Source organism: Brassica napus, chromosome C4 (genome assembly GCF_020379485.1).
Source record: "Brassica napus cultivar Da-Ae chromosome C4, Da-Ae, whole genome shotgun sequence".
Lineage (NCBI taxonomy): Eukaryota > Viridiplantae > Streptophyta > Magnoliopsida > Brassicales > Brassicaceae > Brassica > Brassica napus.
In genome coordinates, this window is record NC_063447.1 from 51,876,445 (window position 1) to 51,896,773 (window position 20,329).

At 38.2% G+C, this 20,329-nt stretch overlaps 3 protein-coding genes, 1 long non-coding RNA gene and 2 other non-coding genes across 6 annotated transcripts; 4 read left to right on the forward strand and 2 right to left on the reverse strand.

The window, feature by feature from the left end:
• Positions 1-626: 626 nt before the first annotated feature.
• Positions 627-1,592, reverse strand: LOC111207917. Its single transcript, XR_002660139.2, has 2 exons — positions 1,164-1,592; positions 627-990 (listed from the first exon to the last, which is right to left on the reverse strand). It is a non-coding gene; the product is annotated as an uncharacterized LOC111207917 (long non-coding RNA).
• Positions 1,593-2,116: 524 nt separating this feature from the next.
• LOC106407795 lies at positions 2,117-2,803 on the forward strand. The gene has a single exon (XM_013848656.1). The coding sequence runs from the start codon at positions 2,117-2,119 to the stop codon at positions 2,801-2,803; it is 687 nt and encodes a 228-aa protein (XP_013704110.1).
• LOC106407797 (putative F-box protein At1g32420) lies at positions 2,641-8,314 on the forward strand. The gene is made up of 2 exons (XM_022706933.2): positions 2,641-7,022; positions 7,729-8,314. Exons 1-2 carry the CDS (start codon positions 6,445-6,447, stop codon positions 8,312-8,314), a joined length of 1,164 nt encoding a protein of 387 aa, XP_022562654.1. The 5' UTR covers positions 2,641-6,444.
• LOC106407796 lies at positions 4,614-5,439 on the forward strand. The gene is made up of 2 exons (XM_048756000.1): positions 4,614-4,913; positions 5,041-5,439. The coding sequence occupies exons 1-2, from the start codon at positions 4,614-4,616 to the stop codon at positions 5,437-5,439; spliced, it is 699 nt and encodes a 232-aa protein (XP_048611957.1).
• Positions 8,315-12,632: 4,318 nt separating the features above from the next.
• LOC125586649 lies at positions 12,633-12,739 on the reverse strand. Its single transcript, XR_007323186.1, has one exon. It is a non-coding gene; the product is annotated as a small nucleolar RNA R71 (small nucleolar RNA).
• Positions 12,740-18,716: 5,977 nt separating this feature from the next.
• LOC125586606 lies at positions 18,717-18,823 on the forward strand. The gene has a single exon (XR_007323142.1). It is a non-coding gene; the product is annotated as a small nucleolar RNA R71 (small nucleolar RNA).
• Positions 18,824-20,329: the final 1,506 nt, after the last annotated feature.

The following is a 20,329-nucleotide window of genomic DNA, read 5'->3' on the forward strand; positions in this document are numbered from 1 at the left end:
ATCTCCAAATATGTTAATCGTCCAACCAATAAAAAACAGAAAATCAGTTAAGTTAATGGTAAAAATTTTAGTACAAAAACTTGAGCAATGAAGAATTTAAATTTTTTGTCTAAATCTAAATATCAGAACCCGGCCCGAAATAACAAAACCAAAATAAAAAAATATCATAACCTGACCCGATATGTAAAAATACTCGAACGGGTTCTAGAACACGGTTTCAGAGGACAAAAAGGAAGTGAGATAGATTTATATGAACATATAATTCTTAAGAATATTAGATATCTTAAATCATCTTGCACCGAGTAACACTTTAGAACCATCGATGACTAAATCACGTCTTCATCTTAGGTTTTTGGGAATGATTCTTTTGTGGTATGTAGTTGGGATTGAGAAATCTCCTAAACGGTAGCAACAAATATCCACTTGTTCTGTTTTCTTTTGTTTTATGAGTATTTGACTGGTGTTTTTTTTGTTCTTAAAGCCATTTTCATGTCGTCGGTTCAGACAAAAGAAGTATCACAGTGACACAAACAAAACCTCGTATCGTTAATAATTTACTATTTATCAGAATCCTACAAAATTTGAAAATGTGGCCGTTACTTCTGTATGTTGAAACTCTATTGGAATGTGATATTAATGAAAAAATAAAACATATAGCAAAAAGATAATAAAACTAAAACATTTTTACTAAAACAGAAGAAAAAAAGATCAGATACTTGGTAATTCGGTCACCTCAAAAGACTTAGCAATCACCAGAAGATTATCGAGCAAGATCCTAATTATAATAAGGTCCATAAAACATAAAAGCATCCTACAAATCTATGAGAAGTCTGTGAACCTCATAGAATACATAAAGAAAATAATCTTTCAATTGCACGTTTGGTTACCATGTGCATATGAAAATAGATAAACAAAATAAAATTATTCACCCACATGTACCCGGTAGTTCCAAATACACAACGTTCCAGAAGAAACTTGCTAGCTAGAAACCTGCAAAATAATGTGATATCAGTTTCCATCCTGAGTAGCAGAAACTAAAGGTAAAACTATAAAACAACGAAAGTGGTGCTACTCCACAAAATTAAGGATACCAAATGGTCAAAAATTTTCTTTCGGTCACTACAACTAAGCTGCATGAGAGAACACTGAAATGCTTAAATTACCATGGTTATGTATGATGCAGATCCAGAGACCTTACTCTCTCGAACCTTTGAGCTAATTCTTTCTGGTCCAAAAAATAACATGTAAACACAGTTTAAAACCATAGTGAATGATCTAAAAGAAATCTCCAAAATACATACATGTATATAGTAAAACAATACGTTGATCTCAAGTCTAGGAAGATGTTTTACCAAAAAGAAAGAAACCCGTAGTCTGTATCAACCATAAATAAGATCGTAAACTAAAAAGAAATTCATGAATTAAAAATACAAACTTTACCAAAAGCTCTCCATCAAAATAAACAATGGAACCTCAACCAAACACATATATACAAAACTAATCGCTTGTAACCAACCAACCGGGTTCGAAATTAATAAGAAACACAACTGTATTATCAAACAAACTTATATCTTACTAATGAAAAGAAACAAAACGTTGTATGATTCTTTACCGTATATGGAAGTCCTTCTTTTCCAATAACATATGTTTTTTGTTGTCCATCGTCAAGAACTACTTCCAAGGTAAGTCCGGTCCATCTGAAATCAAAAGTAACATTTTGATATGAATTAACCGACAATACTTGTTCTTCACTATCAATGTTTGCATGATCCTCACCTCAGATTCAAAGGTTATTGTGTCGCCTTGTTCTGTCAGAAGCTCCCTTTTTCTGAGGTTGTCCAAGTAGTCCAATGTCTCTAATATTTTGCTGATGATATCTGAGAAAGAGAGGTAAGTATGATATGAACATGAGATGTTTCTAGCAAGAGAAATCAATGAGTCGCCATTATGGAAAATGAAACCCGAAGACAGAACAGAAACTGTAAAAGGAAACATACACAAACAAAATTCAGAATCTGTAAAGAGAAAGAACATAAAAGGCATGATGTTGGTTTTACTTTTACCTGTCAGGCCAAATTCAGCTCTCTCTCTCTCTCTCTCTCTCTCAACTTCTCCGATGCCGTTGGATAACGACGGTGACTGTAGTTTAACGAAGCTCATCTCCTCCATCCTCGACCACATCCCCAACCTTCTCAGCTTCAAATCCAAATGGTCTTCGATCCGCGTCAAACTCGCCAATCTCAACACTCAGCTCTCCGATATCGCCGCCTCTTCTTCTTCCAACCAGCTAGCTCTGGATCTCCTCCTCTCCGCCCGAGAGACGCTCCACGCCGCCGCCTCCGTCGCGGCTAGGTGCGAGGGTCCGAATTTATCTGAGGGAAAGCTCAAGACGCATAGCGACGTCGACTCGGTCATGGCTCGACTCGATCGCCACGTGAAGGACGCTGAGGTTCTGATCAAAAGCGGTCTTCTCAACGAAATCGTTTCGATTTTGTCGAAGAAGGAAGCTGCGGCGAGGAATCTAGTTATCCAATTACAGATCGGTAAACCAGAGTCGAAGAACTCGACGATGGAATCTTTGCTTCGGGAAGATGATAAGAACGTGATGATCTCCATAGCTCAAGGACTTGTTCCCGTTCTGGTTCGGTTGCTTGATTCGTGTAGTTTGAGCATGAAGGAGAAGGTTGTAGTCGTGATTTCGAGAATCTCAACGGTGGAGAGCAGTAAACACGTGTTGATAGCTGAAGGGCTGTCTCTACTGAACCACCTCCTTCGTGTGTTGGAATCAGGAAGTGGTTTCTAAATCAACATCAAAGGTTTGATTAGAGCAAGGTGAAGTTACTCGTTGAAACGGTTTGGAGAGAAGAGTAATGGAAGATGTTGAAGTCGAAAGGTAAGAGAAGAACGAAGTTATGGTTACGACGTTATCAGTCGCGGAACGAAGTGGGCTATAAGATGCAGAACAAACAGGCCAAAAACAAACGAAGCTCAAAACAAAATAAATCAAAGATGACAGATGACGTGGATGATTGTTGCAATATTACTGGCTGATTTTTTCAGCTGACGTGGACGCGCTTAGAGGACTTGATATCTTCCTTTTAGTATTGTGATTTCATATACTTTATGTCCCTTTAGACTAATTATTTTCAAAATGACAATAATGCCCTAAAATTATTAATTTTAATTTCCTAATTATACTTGAAAAATAATTTTTAAATATTAAAATACAATAAATAATTAAAGTAATTTTAAAATTCTGTAAAAAAATGAACGTCGTGATTCTGGATCGAGCGAGATCGATCGATCCAGTATTGTCTGGTCGATCCAGATCAATATGCAGAAAATTAAAAAAAACGCGGCACATATTCTGATCGACCTGGACCAGTTCAGTCGTTTGTCACAGATCGATCCAATACAGATCGACCGATCGCATATCCAAATCGATCGATCTAGTGCCCATGTAAGTCTCCCAAATCGATTTTATGGTTTTCTTTGGTTAAATCCGGTTTGATTCCCACTTAATTTGAACCGACCAAACACTATTTCAACGGTCTATATTCGATTTCTTTGTGTTCAAACCCATTATTTCTCTTGTACTTCACGAACAAAAGGGAGAAACTCAAAGTCCCAAGTTCATAAACCCTAACTCACTCAATTTCACTCTGCTTTGGATGATTCTTCCGTCCTACCCACACGATTTCGAAAGCTTTTTTCAAATCTATCACCCTCTCGTTCGATCTGCAAAGGTATCAAACTCTTTCTCCACTTTTTGAGTTCAAAAATTGTAAGGTAAAAGGTGAAATTTTTGAGTTTGTTATGATGTTTAGGCTTCAATCTTGTGTTAAGGTGATGATTAGGGACGATTTCGCACACAGCCCATGCCTTAAATCGTAATTTTAGGATAGAATTATGAATTTTAGGTTTTGTTTTAAAAAAAAAAAATCAAAAGACCAGAAAGAATTGATACTGTGAGAATGCTAATTTTTTTGATGCTAGTTGTTGAGTTGCATTAACTGTGACATTGGTTATTGATAGAGTATTAAGAGACATTATTATACCGAGCTGTGATATTGGTTTTTGATAGCTAATCGGATTTATTATGTTTAATTTTCAGGTATGGATTTAGAGTTGTCTAGTCGTATATACAGTGAGGGCTTAAAACCTCAGGTTAAGAAGATTAATAATAGTTGCCGAGTAGAACTTCTCGAGTTTCTGAAAAAAAATGAAGCCATAATTCGATGGAGTGATGGAAGATCCCCTTTTCTCGCATATTATGGTTATCAAAAAGAATAATCTGAAGTTTTCAGCGAGGCTGGTACACTCTTTCTTGTCTAAGGAGTTGATGACAAGCAAGAGACATGAGAAGTGGTTCATCTTTGCTAGGAGTCCTCTCCGTTTCGGATTGCAAGAGTATCATGCTGTACCATTGGTCTGAAAGTGAAGCAAGAGAAGAACAGTGGGTTAGTGACATGGAAAGATGATGATGGTTTTTGGAGCATGCAGATAAGGACTAATGGGAAAATCAACTTGCAGAACATTAAAAAAAGTATTTGGAAGAGAGCAGTAGCCGGACTTGGGTTGATAGGGTGAGGCTGGTATATCTTTGCGTTATTATGGGTGTGGTGATGGGGAGAGATGAGAAGGTTAATATCCCACATCTGTACATGAAGTTGGTGATGGATTTGGAGAAGCTTCGTAATTACCCATGGGGTCTGTACTCATTCGATTTTCTGCTGAACCAGATTGATAAAACAAGGGATAAATTGGAGCAGAAAGATGAGTACCTCATGGAAGGATTCTTGTTTGGTTTCCAGATTTGGATAATGGAAGTTATTCCTGCTTTAGGAGAGATTTGTGGCACCAAAGTCAGCGACAATTTCACAGGTCCTTTGTGTGGTAATTGGAGAGGATGTGTAAATGTTCTTATGAAGATATCATTGGTGTTGAGACTATATTTCCAGATAATGTATGGAACTATTTTTGTAATAAAAATGTTTTGATTGTCTTGTTTACTTTACTAATGATTTGATTGTTTTGTAGGGAAATTTGCATTCATTCATGGAATTCCACAGAGATGGAGTGGTCCTGTTGGCTACTGATTTTGCAAGAAAGGATGAAAAGAAAGAAGAAAGAGCGGATCACATTGTGGATATGATCCAAAGAAAACATGATTGGAGCAATCATGTTTGGGGAGTAAAAAAAGTTACAAGCTCTGAATTTGAGGAAGCAGACAAAGAGGAAGGAGAGGATCAAACACCTGGTACTGAAATTGGCGAGAACAGTCATGTTGCAGAGAATGTTGATGGCACAATTGATGTTTCAGGAAGAAACAAGAGAAAGCATGCGGATCGAGGAGCAGAGTCAAGGAAGAAGAAGGTGTTGTGCCAACTAGCTGTTTTATCGAAAGGGAACATTGACACAAATATGAAAAGTTCTTAGAGGATATGGTACAAGCTTCTTTTACAACTTTTGACAAGAAATTCAGTCAACAATTCTCGGATAGAATTGACAAGTTTGAGACAGTGGTAACCGACAGGTTGGGAAAGATTGAGACTGGGGTTACACAGCTAAGGACAACTTCAGATAGAACTGAGCAGTTTGAGACAGTTGTAACCGATAGGTTGGAGAAGATTGAGGCTGAGGTTACACAACTCAGAACAACTGTACTAACAACTGAATTGGTGGGGAAGAGTGATCAACGAAGCGGTCCTAGCAAGAGAAAAATTGACACTGCTCCTAGCACGAGCAAAAAAGACACAGCTCCATCAAAGAAAAAGGTAACCACTAAGAGTCAGCGTTAAAAGTTATTGGAACTTGGAAGTTTGGAACTAGGCGATGAAATGTAGGTCTTTGAAACTAGGTTGTTGGAACTTGGAACTAGGCGGTATCACATTTTGTAACTGTAATATGCTTTGTTTGAACTTGATGTTTTTGTGTGTGATATGTATTTGGAACTTCACGTTTATGTAATGGATGTAGTTTGAAGTTGACATTTGTGTGTTTAATATGATTTTGGAACTTGTCGTTTATGATATTCTACTCTTTGATATCCTTTAATGTTTTTCAACAGGTTTGTAAAAAAAAAAGAGTTAAAGACTGATGATTTGTGTGCATTAAATATATTAAAGGCAAAAATGATACAAAATAAAAATTAGTCTAAAATGAATAATGCTATCATTTTTTTGGCATAAAAAAACAATTTCCACTATAATTTTTACCCTCATCATCATCATCATCATCACATCTCCTTGTTAGAGAAGTTACGTTTCCCTTTTTTTTCCTTTTTCTTTTTGCTAAAGTTACGTTTCCTTTTTAACACTGTTTCTCCTTCTTGCTTCCACCACAAGACCTCACGTTTCCTTTTTAACGCTATTTCTCCTTCTTGCTTCCACCACCAGATCTTGAGTCACGTCGTAGCTGCTAGACCTTCATCTCCGTGAGACCATGGCTAGAAAAAGTTCTGGCGTTATTAATATCCCTCTGGATCTAATGGTAGAGATACTCGAGAAACTCCCTACCAAATCTCTAGCGAGATTTCGATGTGTCTCCTATCAGTGGGAAAGTATGATCAATAAGTTCATAGTCATTGACTCGATCATGACACGGAGATTGAATCAACCACCCCGTGATCCCCACTTCCTCTTCAAGAGGCATTGGTTCCAACCACGGCTTGATCATATACCTCATACCATCTTATCGTATACTTATCTTTATCATCAAGTTACAGACGAACAACAACTCTATCACGAGGAGATCATTGAAAAAGAAGAAGGCTATCTGATGGGCTTTCAGTATGCACGTGGTTTGATTGGGTTTTGCTGTTCACGTAATGATCAGTTCAGAATACATAACCTTACAACAAGGCAATCTCTTTTCTTACCCGTTACACGTTTACCCGGAAGCTTGTTTTACTTATTCGGGTACGACACTTTCAAGAATCAATACAAAGTCTTGTGTCAAACACAAAACCAACATGGCATGCCTTGGAAGCTTTTCATATTGGGAGATGTCTCAAAAGAGTGGCGGGACTGTAAGATTAACTTTTATGATTTCTAATATGAAATCTACCCAAGACCATATTCTAGTTTAGATTAATTCAACCCTAATACTTTCTAGAGAAGAAGAAAGAAATACTAACCTTGATCCATGCTTTCCTTGGTTGAGTATTTGCATCAATCCACAATTTGATTTTCTCCTTCCTTTGGCCTTTAATCCTTCATGATTCCCTTTGATGGACAAAGGAATCTAAAACCTCTTCTTATCACGTTTTGTTCCCTTACGGTGGCTTATATACGTTTCTTACGTAATTGTTATACCGACACAATCGTAACTCTTCTCTCATATAAAGTCACTTTTCTCTTATTTTGTAACCACCACCACACGTGACAATATATATAGATATGTGCTATAGTGCCTTTTCAATAATCACACTTTTTCTTTAATACTCTTTAAAGCACAAACAATTCTTTATATGTGATTAACATATTATAAGCACAACCATACACACATATATCTAAATGATATATAATCATTATTGAAGAAGTCATTCATAACTGAATAAGGTAAGGGAGGAGGGTTATCAATACACCCGATTCTAATGCTTTAACCGAAACCAATCCATCACGGTATCGTCTTTTATATTAGAATCCATAACATTAATATGAACTTGATCTTTTTATTGAATCAATAGACACATAGGTCATATAAAAATATAAAATATTCTTACAGGGACATCCAATGCAGTATTGGAGTTCACTTCCTTTTCGAACAAGCAATTTGCATCAACGGGGAAATCTATTACATAGCAAGGAACGCAAACTGTACTCATGTTTTGGTGAGTTTCGATGTTAGGCATGAGAAATTTAGTTATGTTCAGACTCCGGGAAATCTTTTGGCTTATCATCACCATGAAGATTTGACTATTGTAAACTACCATGGGAAGTTAGGGTGCATATGTCGAAACAAAGTCGATGTGGATATGTGGGTTATGCAGGACGCTAAGAAACAAGAGTGGTCGAAGATTACATTCTTAGACATGCTTCAAAGTTTACCAAAATTGAATACCAGATTTGCGGGTGTCGCTAATCCTGGAGGCGAAATCGTTATAGTCCATCAACCTCATCTCATCATTGAGTTGGCACTAAATGTTTATTATTATGATACGAAACAAAATGGTCTTAGAAGATCTGAAATCCAAACTACAAGCCCTAGTGATCTAGTTTCAATCAGGGCTGTCATGGATCATGTTGAGAACATCATGCGTTTGAAATTCTCTGCATTAGTTAAGAGTTTTGGAATACTAGATATTTTTTAACACTGAATTTTATTCATTTGAGATGATTCACTACATACCAATATAGCAAAACAGTCTGTGGGTAAAACACCCGAAACAAACGCAACAACAAAACATTAAAAGTAGTAAAAGATACCAGTAGGTGCCATCAAAGGCTATAGAACACTCCAAAAGAGAAAAAATGAATTTTAAGAAGAGCTAGCGTAAGCATGAAAAGATATTGCAGATCCATTAAACATACAAGTAGAAATTCAGACGAGGGTCTTAGCTTTGAGAGTGATGACATGAGTTAACTAAATCAGACCACCACAGGCTAGTAAATATGAGCAGCATCACAACATTAATTACTTGCAACGACACTCCTACAAATTGTGTTCTTGTGAAACCTGAAAGGAGGAACTTAAGGGGACGAATGAAAATCCATGAGTTAGAACCTTGAACATTGCAAGTTCTACTTTTATCCACAATAGCGGCTTAAGAAGAACACATCGTGATCCAAAGTCTGACTCCAAATGATGAATTCCACACATGAGTCTAGATATATGCTACATCTTTATTATTATGGTTATTTTAAACACTATTTATATGTGTCGTCTCATCTTGTTTGACTCTGGAGGATAATAACTAATAAGTAATTATCAAGTATGAAAAAAAAGTAATAATCAAGAACGTAAACATCAGCTGGAAGGGAAGTTATTTGTTCGTTTTGTTAATTGCTTTAGTACTGCATTTCGTTTTTTATTTAAGTAATTTCTTTGTATCTAGTTTCATGACTCTTGTAATCTGATTCTGAGATGGATAAATTGATGTTGGATTATGCTTCAGGACATGTTTTTCTTTCTTTCTCGGCTTATATGCTGTTGGGACCATGGTAGTTAATAGTTATTGAGGTAGGAAGGAACTATCTATCATGGCAAAATGTTTCGAAAATGCGGCCGTGGAAGCAGGTTAAACGGCGCCGAAGCGCCTGGCTGAAGCTTACCATGGTGATTAAACCATAATTGCGCAACCAATCGGTTTCACTAAGAATTTCGTTTTTTATAGTTTTGTGCGTTAATATATTAAAGGTTAAAAGTTATTAATTTGATGCAACACAAGAAAACTCATAAATTTGGTAATTATTTAGGTCACGTTTCAATATATTCAACTGAATCAAACTTGATTCAATATACTTTTAATATAAAAATTTTAAAATCATATTAGTAAATATAATACATTGTTACAATATAAATACATTTCATATATAAATCATTGTAAATATTAATGGTTTATAGATTTTTAATAATTTTAGTGGGTTTTATTGAATTCAATAGTTTTAATACCTAATCTGGCTAGTGGCTACATAATCAGTTTAAAATTGAACCAATTATTAGATCTAACTCAACTACATAATATCTAATCTGGTTTATAGATTTTTAATAATTTTAGTGGGTTTTATTGAATTCAATAGTTTTGATACCTAATCTGGCTAGTGGCTACATAATCAGTTTATAATTGAACCAAATATTAGATCAACTCGACTACTTAATATCTCGGTTCATGGTCGAATCTAGTCTAGACCATCCGCAACGGCGGTCCAAGACGAGTCCGTAGCCCAAATGGAATATAATATTGTAATTTGGGCTAAGATTATGACGGATCAGTCCGTAAATAAGGGGTAGAAGGATCAAGTCCTTGTGCACTTGGCGTCTGATGGTTGGCTCGGTGAGCTATTGTGTTCGGTTTTGTGAAAAAAAAATTCATTCGCGACCGAAGGCGAGAAGAAAAATATCAGAGCTCGAGACGAAAAGGCGATTTCTCTCCGTCGTCGATCGTCTTCTCCCGTGAACTTCAAAGGTAAATAGCCTTCTTCTGGGGTTTCAAAAAGTTTCTGGTTTTCAATTCGTTTTCAAATCGTTTTCAATTGGGGATCTTTTGGTTTGTAGTTAGGGTTTCAATTCGTTTTCGGTTTCAATCGATTTAGTTTGCTCAAAAACTCAATACTCGTTTTCGGTTTCAATTCGTTTTCGTTTTCGGTTTCAATCGATGTAGTCAGTGTTTCAATTCGTTTTCGGTTTCAAATGATCTTCTAGTTTGTTCTTTGATATCTTGCATATTTCTAATGTTTTATCCATTCACCCATGTGCATTTTGATCATATAGATTAGGATTTAGCCATGTTTAGGTTGCATTTTGCATACATGAGTCCTTATCAGGTATTGGAGTACGACATGGAGTTCTTGGAGAAATTTGGGTGCAATTGGAGTCCAAAAGAAGTGTTTAAAGTGATCATTGGGCGAGCACCTTACCGGAGCGACCAGTCTGGAGCGACACCGTCAAGTCGCTCTGATCTCCCTATCAGGGCGACCTTACCAGAGCGACAGGGAAGAGTCGCTCGCGTTTTGATCACCCGGAGATGCGAGAACGAGTCCGGAGCGACCTCTCGCAGCGACACAGCGAGGTCGCTCCCGAAGCATGGAGCGGCTACTCGGAGCGACGAGCGGAGGTCGCTCGCGTTTTCATGTCTGGAGCGACCTCTCGCAGCGACACAGCGAGGTCGCTCCCGAAGCATGGAGCGACTACTCGGAGCGACGAGCGGAGGTCGCTCGCGTTTTCATCACTCAGAAACGCGAGAACGAGTCCGGAGCGACCTCTCGCAGCGACACAGCGAGGTCGCTCCCGAAGCATGGAGCGACTACTCGGAGCGACGAGCGGAGGTAGCTCCGCGTCTTATTTCTGCTCGAACTTATGATTTCTCAAGGGCCTTTTGGTCATTTCATGATGCACGTTTTTATTTTCTAAACCTATGTTTTAATACTCTGTAAGCCACCAGGAGGCAGATCATCTTTGTTCTTAAGAAAAACCACCAAAAACCTTTGGAAAGTCATCTCTTGAATCAATTGATCAGTTTTGTTATTGTTCTTATATCTATTTTTTTGTGTTTCTCTACATGATTAATCTGAAATCCAACATGGGTTTAAGAGGAATCATGGAGATTAGTGAGTAATCCCCCTTTGAATTCATGGGTTAGGGAGATTAAGGGTGATTAGGTTAGAGCTAGGATGTTTTAGTGTAGATCATTCATATTTCCTTGCTAGCAGAGTGAACCTAATGCATCTTCTGAGTTGGCCACTCAGTTGTTGATCCTTAGGCATTTCTCACCCGAAAGGTGTTCGAGGAAATGCCCGAGACAACTCTTCTTAGCTTTTAGCATACTTTGCCAAAGACATTTGTTGTTAGAGGTGCTAAGATAGCCATTGGACTTGCTAGTTATGATTACTTTCATATTATTCAACCAAAGACATTTGATGCTTGGATTGTGTTAGTAAATGAACATTCATCTAGACATAGAGTTTGTTTAGGATTGTGTCTAAGCTTAAGGTTGATAGTTTGATTGATCGTTTGCCATCCTTAGTTCGAAACTTGATCACCCGAGGTCTAATCCCTATATCCATGAGTTCTCTTTTCCCATAGTTAAGAAAGTATCATTTAGTTATTCCTTTTAGTTAGTTATAGTTTAAAAAACCCTTTTAAAAACCATTGGTTGCACTTAGATTAAGTGATTACTTGCATTCTCGGTGCTTTCATATCGCTCAGAACTGGTTCGACAATCATTTATACTACAACATTTGTCTTAGGAGCCTTGAAAACTCCTAACATCAAATTGGCGCCGTTGCCAAATTCTGAGTAGATTTAAACATTGAGATTTAGTCAATTGCTTGAGACTAAGTCATTTTTATTTTCTTTTGTTACTGACTCTTTTTCACCTCCTCTTATTCTACAGGTGTATGAACTTGCGGAGCAACGGTCCATCAAACCTAGTTCCACGAGCTGCAGACATCAGAGCTTTAGAGAGAGAGTGTGCTAGAAAGAAAAGAGACGAAGAGCAACAGGCTCAACTGCAAAGACTGAACACTGATATGGGAGACGTTCATCAGCATGATGCAGGCGTCAATGGCGCTAATAACAATGCTCCAGCTAACCAACAACGAGCAGCTCGACCCATTGGCACTTACGATCGCCCCAACATTCATGGTCATAGATTGGGAATCCGAGCACCCGCTGTGGCAGCCAACAACTTTGAGATCAAATCAGGACTCCTCAACGTGATCGAGAACAACAAGTACCATGGCTTGGCTCTAGAGGATCCATTTGATCACTTGGACAGGTTCAACAGCTACTGTGGGTTGTCAAAAACCAATGGTGTGTCCGAAGATGCCTTAAAGCTCAAGCTATTCCCTTTCTCTTTGGGGGATAAGGCACGTCAGTGGGAGAAGTCTCTACCCAGCGACTCTATCACCACTTGGGATGATTGCAAGAGAGCATTCTTGGAGAAGTTCTTCTCTACTTCAAGAACTGCTAAGCTGAGAAATGAGATTTCCAGCTTTCAACAGAAGGGCTTGGAAGGATTCAGTGAAGCCTGGGAGAGATTCAAGGGCTATCAAGCTTAATGCCCACACCATGGTTTCTCTAAGGAGAGTTTGCTGAGCACATTCTACCGTGGTGCTCTTCCTAAGTACAGAGCCAGACTGAATACAACTAGCAATGGGTTCTTCTTGGGGAGAACCGAGGAGGATGCAGAGGAGCTGGTTGACAACATGGTTAAAAGTGATGCAGTCTACAGTGGAGACCACGACAGAGGTAGTAGAACAGATGATAAGCAGACGAGGAAGGAGTTGAAGGCTCTACAAGATAAGATAGACATCCTCATTGCTGACAAAGCTACCCAAGAGCAGCTGCACTTTGTTGGCAACCCAAGCCAAGAGACACCAGTTGTTGTCCATGAAGTTGAGGGTTTGGAAGGTCAGGAAGAGCTGTGTTTCATCAACAACAATGGTAGCTGGTACAAGAAAGAGCCCAACTTTCAGTACAACAACTACCAACAGAAATCCTATTCCAACAACCAACAGAGTGGTTATCAGCCTCGGAATAATCAGCAAGGCAGCTATCAACCTCAGCAAAACCCTCCTCCTGGTTTCAACAACAAGGGCAACCATTCTTGAAATGGACTTTTTTCGGGTCCAATGTTTCAAATCAAAGTAGTATTTAAGATGTCAATCCATTTCTAAGCATTTTGAATCAAAGAGAATACAAGTTCATACTTAATCTAAGTGCAATCAAGCGATAAGATGTTTTTGGACTAAAATACTACTAAAATGTAAGTAAGAACAAAGCTTTGATTTGTTTTATGAGATGGGAGAATCCATGGGCTAAGGGAGTTGACCTTGGGTGATCAAGTTTCAATCTAAAGGTGGTATCTTTCAATCAATCTATCAACCTTAGGCTTAGACACAATCCTAAACAAACTCTATCTCTAGATGAATGTTCATTCACTAAGATAACTCAAGCATCAAATCTCTTTGGTTGAATATCATCAAAGCAATCATTAAAATCAAGTCTATTAGCCATCTTAACACCTTTAACAACAAATCTCTTTGGTAAAGAGTGTTAAAAGCTTAGGAGAGTTGGTTCAGACATTTCATCAAACACCTTTCGGGTATGAAATGTCTAGAGCTCAATTTTAGAGAGGCCAACTCTAAAATAGCATTAAGATCACTCAAGAAGCAAGGAATAAGAAGGATCTACAATAAAACACCCTAAATCTACACTTAATCACCCTAATCTTCCTTAACCCATGAATCTAAAGGTAACTACTCACTACTCTTCATGATAAATCCAAGAATCAAAGATGATTTGGTGTTAATCATGATTAGTAATCAAGATAGTCAAGCAAATTCAATAGAACAAGAAAAAAAAAGAAACTAAAGATTCAAGCTTTCTCTCTCAAGAGTTCTTGTGTTCTTCATACAAAACTAGATAGATCCCCCATTATTGTCTGAAAAGTAGTCATATATTACTAAAACTCGAGCTGGGGTTGACCCATAAAAACAGATATTTTTCTCCGTAGTGACCATAAAAGGTCGCTACAGGAGGTCACTACGCCTGTAGCGACCTGAAATGCCCGCTACGGGTGGCCGCTAGGACACTTAGACGATTTTTTCGCATTCTTGAACTCATAGCGACCTCATTATGCCGCTACGGAAGACCGCTACAGAAAGCGCTTCAACTATAGCGGTCTCTCTAACCCGCTACATACTCCCGCTACGGTACTTAGGCGCCTCAGCTCTATCTTCTGTAGCGACCATCGTTTGCCGCTACGCCTGGCCGCTAGGAATGTCATACTGATATGTGTGTAGTATTTTGATCATAAATCCCTCAATACAGCTCCAAACGACTTGAAACCACCTCCATTGTAAAGCTAACTCAAATTCCAGTGTCTCCACAAATATTGAGCTTCAGAAGAGATCTTTAAGGCCTTCATCTGTGTTCATCTTTCACTCTTTGGACTCAAAATCCCTCCAATGGTCCTCTAACTCATCCATGTTGCTCTCCAACACCTGATATGTACAAATGCAATGATATGCAACCTAAATGTGCCTAGATGATACTCTAAATTACCAAACCATGCAAGAATAAGAAGTTAAAAACATGTAAATTCACAAGATATCAACTCCCCCAAACTTGTTCTTTACTTGTCCTCAAGTAAACATTCAAGACCAATTAAAGAGGAGGGAATTGAAAATGGAAATACATAACCAAAAGAGACACTTTTTAGCCTTCAACCTAACATCCTAAAAGAAACATAGCAAATAGCATGAGCAACTCTCTAGTGCACTCTAGTTTCTCAAGGCCTTTTAAGACTCTTTTATCTCTACACAAGGCTCATTGTCATCCAACCAACAAGTTCCTTAGCCAACTCTCACGTTCATTCACACACACACACACAAGTTGAATTCTTGCAAATGGATATTTGATCTCGATCATTTGGTTTGGTGAGAAAGAGTGGTCTAGTGTGAAGAAAAGTGGGTTTCAATTGCATCATTTATAGTGGCTCACACTCAAGAATATGAGCAAGATCATTATGCAAAATTTATCTAAGAAAAGAAGCAATTCATGCATACAATGCTTGTTCTCATCATTCTTCCCTTTTCTTAAGTAGCTTTAAGTTCTACCCTTATTTTCTTTCTTTCCTTTGATTTAACTAATTAGGGACTTATTTTTTCTTTTTGAATTTAAACCTTTAGACTTTGCTCTTTTTTTTTTTCTTTTCCACCACTCAACAATTGTTTCTTTGATTCTCCTTTTTTTTATTTGGGAGGGGGTTCTATTGATACCTTAGAGCTTTTCCTTTCTAACTTTCTTTGTCCCTAGGGGTTTCTTACCTTAAACACTCTTTTTGGTTCATCTCTTTCGCTCAATCTCTCTCATTCCCAAGATCAAAAGAATTTAAGCTTACAAACCCAAAAACCATCCTACAAGATTAGAACAACCCATTGTCGCTCCTAATACTCTCAAGATTTTGCACATGACATGCTATCAATAAAAGGCCTCACTCAAGCAAATTAATGTTGGCTTCAAAGAATGGTGAGGGTTAATGGGTATGGAGTGCCATTTGGGTTAACAAAGATTGGTACAGTGAGAGGAAGATAACCCAAATGTGTATAATATCCATGATCAAGTATGCAAATGCCCATATGCAAGAGAGATTAAGTTCATTAAACCTTAGTTCATTTGGAGTTGGTTTCAAAAACAATGTCAATCATCAAGCAAGCAACATGTTTCAAGAAGAGTTTTCAAGGCTCGAAGCTTACAAGCTTTTTCAAAAGATGCTTAAGCTACTTGATATATTTAGCTAGGATGTCAAATCGAGTTCTAGACATGTGTTCTTTACAAGGTTTCTCCCTATGCATGAATGCAATCTAAATGTTTCTAGACTCAATCCTACAGATGCAAATGATGCAACTAAATGCTTCTTTTGTGATTTTCGAAATTTTTCATTTTTTTTTTATTTTTTTTTATAGGTATGCACAATGGAATGCATAAGACTCAATGAAAAGTAGACAAAACAAAACACAATATGAGATAGTAGACTCTCCCCCAAACTTACTTCACACAGTCTCTTGTGTGAGAGTAAACTTGAAAGAGAGATCAAAGGAGAAATAAAAGATGAAAGAACTAAGTATTTACAAGGGTGGAATGCACTTACTTGAAGTTGGCTGTCATGATAGAAGGGAAATGAGGAGGGAGGACTTGTTGTATTCTTGGAATTTTTGACATGATCTTTGGGAATTTTTTAGAATTCCCCCAAACTTGTCCCTAAGCTTATTCAAACACACTAAAGCAAGAAAAACATATATAAAAATATATACAAAGGATACCATGGGACTTCCTCCCAAGTGAGCTTGTTTTAAGTCTTTAGCTTGACTTTCCTTCCAATTGGTTAGTGAAGAGGAGGATCTTTCCCACCTTCAAGGGTGATGGTGAGGACTTGAGAGAGGAGCTCTTGTAGTTTGATTGGATCATCTTGGAGCTGAGGAGTTATGATGGCCCTTGCACTTGAGAATGGTTTAGACTCTCCCTTGCACTTGATCTTGTACTCAATCACTCCATCTTTGATCTTGACTGGATAAAGAGTGAGAATGTGCGAAGATTTCTCAATAGGAGTGGGATGAGGTTCTTTGATCATCTTCTTCTTGTCATGAGTAGCCTTTGTGGCTCTACCCACCTCCTCCAAGTGCTGATCACATATCTCATGAGATGAATCTCCATCAAGAATTTGTTTTTCACTAGCCATCACTTCATCTTTGATCTTCTCATGTGGAAGTTCTCCACAAGTGATGGTTCCACAATACTCGACATTCATCAAAGGAGACTTGATTGGGTAAGAGACAGCTTTGTTGACATTTAGAAGTGTAACCTTCTTGTTGGCAAAGTCAATGCAAGCTCCTACTGTTGTGAGAAATGGTGTTCCAAGGATCAATGGGACTCTCTTCTCAGTTGCCATCTTCAAAACAGTGAGGTCAATAGGAATGGTGCAAGCTCCAATCTTCAATGGAAAGTCCTTGATGAGACCGATTGGGGTTGTAGAAGAGGAATCCCCAAACATTAGTAAAGATGTGTTTGGCTCCATGTTTTCAATCCCAAGACTCTTCACCATCTCTATTGAGATCACATTCACACTTGCACCAGAATCTACAAGAGCATCATCAAGTGTGAACTTACCAAGGGAGCAAGACAAGGTGAACTTCCCTTGGGTTTCTAGTTTGGGAAGGGACTTTGGTGTGACTGGTGGATCAAGCTGCATAGTAGAGATGTCTAAGAGCTCTCCTACTTCTTCTTTATGAGCTAGAATGTCCTTGATGAGCATCATTTGGACATGAGCTTCATGCCTATTTGATATATGTGGAAGTTTGACTCCTAAATCTCCCATGTCTTTTCTGAACTTAGAGATCACCTTCTTTTGAGCTTTAGTGAGGAACCGTTGTGGAAATGGGAGCTTGTCATAAGGTGATTGTTCAACCGCATTAGCTTCTTCTAGGTGGACCTCCTTCAGTTGCGTGACAGCTTTCCCAATAACCGGTTTCTCAGCCTTGTGTCTAACCGGTTGCAAAACATTTTCCTCAACCTTCTTTATTGTTTGTATCGCAACCCTTTCCAAAATCTTGTGTTCAACCTTCTCCACAATATGTGCTTCAACCGTGGCAAGAACTTCTGTTCCATACAAGAGTCTTTCAAGCTCATCTAATTCTCTCTTATGATCACTTAACTCACTCTTAGAAGAAGTAGAGAGGATAGCATTGCAATACTCTTTAGGGTGTTGCTCTGATTTTCCTTGTAGAGATCCCATTGGAAGCTTGGAGGTTGAAGTCATAGAGGTAAACTGATTCTCCAAAGCCTTGAAGTTAGAAGCAAGGTTTGAGAATTTGTTGTTGAGATCATTGTAGCCTCCATCAACTTTGGTATGAAGGTTCTTTAGCTCATACCCAATGTGTTTCTCACTTCTAGTTTGAGACTCCAATATTTGTTTCAACATTTGTTCAGTGCTACTTTCTTGTGCGGCAGATGTAGAGGATCCGGCTTGTCCTTGTGTAGACTGATTTCCTTTAGGGGCGAAACCTTGAGAGTAGTTTTGTTTAGCTTGGTAACCACCTTGTTGGTTGTTGTTGTAGAAGGGCTTTTGTTGATAGTTGTTGTACTGAAAGTTAGGTTCCTTTTTGTACCATGTTCCATTAGCATTTACAAAGCACAATTCTTCTTGACCTTCTAGACCATCAACTTCATTAAGAACAGCAACCTCTTCTTTCTTTTGGTCACCAACATAGTTCACTTTCTCTTGTTTGTCTCTATTCATAAGAAGTAGATCCATCTTGTCTTGTAAAGCCTTCAACTCTCTCTTTGTGTTGGAGTCATCACCCCCACTGCATCTGTTGCTCCTATCATGCTCGTCACTGTAGACTGAATCACTCTGAACCATGTTCTCTACAAGCTCCTCAGCCTCTGTTTCACTTCTTCCTAAGAAGAATCCATTGCTGGCGGTATCAAGTCGGCTTCTATACTTTTGTAGGACACCTCTATAGAAAGTACTAAGTAGGCTCTCTTTGGTGAAGCCATGGTGTGGACATCTGTTTAAGTAGCTTCTGAACCTCTCATATGCTTCTCCAAAGCTTTCCATATTCTTTTGCTGGAACCCAGAGATTTCATTCCTAAGCTTGGCAGTCCTTGAAGTAGAGAAGAATTTGGTGAGGAAAGCTTTCTTGCATTCATCCCAAGTGGTGATAGAGTCACTTGAGATGTTCTTCTCCCATGTGTGAGCTTTGTCTCCCAAGGAAAATGGAAACAGTCTCAGCTTGAAAGCATCTTCCGAAACACCATTGGTTTTGGACAAACCACAGTATTTGTCAAATCTGTCCAAATGATCAAGTGGATCTTCCAAAGCAAGACCATGAAATTTGTTGTTCTCTATCATGTTGATCAAACCAGATTTGATCTCAAAGTTGTTGTTCTCTACAGCTGGTGCTGTAATGCCCATCCTGTTCCCATGGATATTAGGTTGATCATAGGTGCCAATGGCTCTAGTTTGTCGCTGTGGGTGTTGTGGCCGAAGGTTTGCAGCTCCTTGGCCAATGGCCTCTCCTTCTTGAGGCTGATTATGATGTTGTTCCATCACAAACCCCAATCTGTCTAGGTGAGCCTGTTGCTCTTCTTCTCTTCTTCTCCTTGTAATCTCCCTCTCAAGTGCTTTAATGTCTTCAACTGGTGGAACTAGGTTTGTTGGGCCTTTGCTCCTCAAGTTCATGCACCTGAGATACGAAAGGGCTAGGATAGAGTATCAGTAACTAGATATAATAAAAGTAAGACTTAGTCTCAAGCAAGGACCAAATCTCAATGTCAAAACAACTTAGAATTGGCAACGGCGCCAAATTTGAAATGGACTTTTTTCGGGTCCAATGTTTCAAATCAAAGTAGTATTTAAGATGTCAATCCATTTCTAAGCATTTTGAATCAAAGAGAATACAAGTTCATACTTAATCTAAGTGCAATCAAGCGATAAGATGTTTTTGGACTAAAATACTACTAAAATGTAAGTAAGAACAAAGCTTTGATTTGTTTTATGAGATGGGAGAATCCATGGGCTAAGGGAGTTGACCTTGGGTGATCAAGTTTCAATCTAAAGGTGGTATCTTTCAATCAATCTATCAACCTTAGGCTTAGACACAATCCTAAACAAACTCTATCTCTAGATGAATGTTCATTCACTAAGATAACTCAAGCATCAAATCTCTTTGGTTGAATATCATCAAAGCAATCATTAAAATCAAGTCTATTAGCCATCTTAACACCTTTAACAACAAATCTCTTTGGTAAAGAGTGTTAAAAGCTTAGGAGAGTTGGTTCAGACATTTCATCAAACACCTTTCGGGTATGAAATGTCTAGAGCTCAATTTTAGAGAGGCCAACTCTAAAATAGCATTAAGATCACTCAAGAAGCAAGGAATAAGAAGGATCTACAATAAAACACCCTAAATCTACACTTAATCACCCTAATCTTCCTTAACCCATGAATCTAAAGGTAACTACTCACTACTCTTCATGATAAATCCAAGAATCAAAGATGATTTGGTGTTAATCATGATTAGTAATCAAGATAGTCAAGCAAATTCAATAGAACAAGAAAAAAAAAGAAACTAAAGATTCAAGCTTTCTCTCTCAAGAGTTC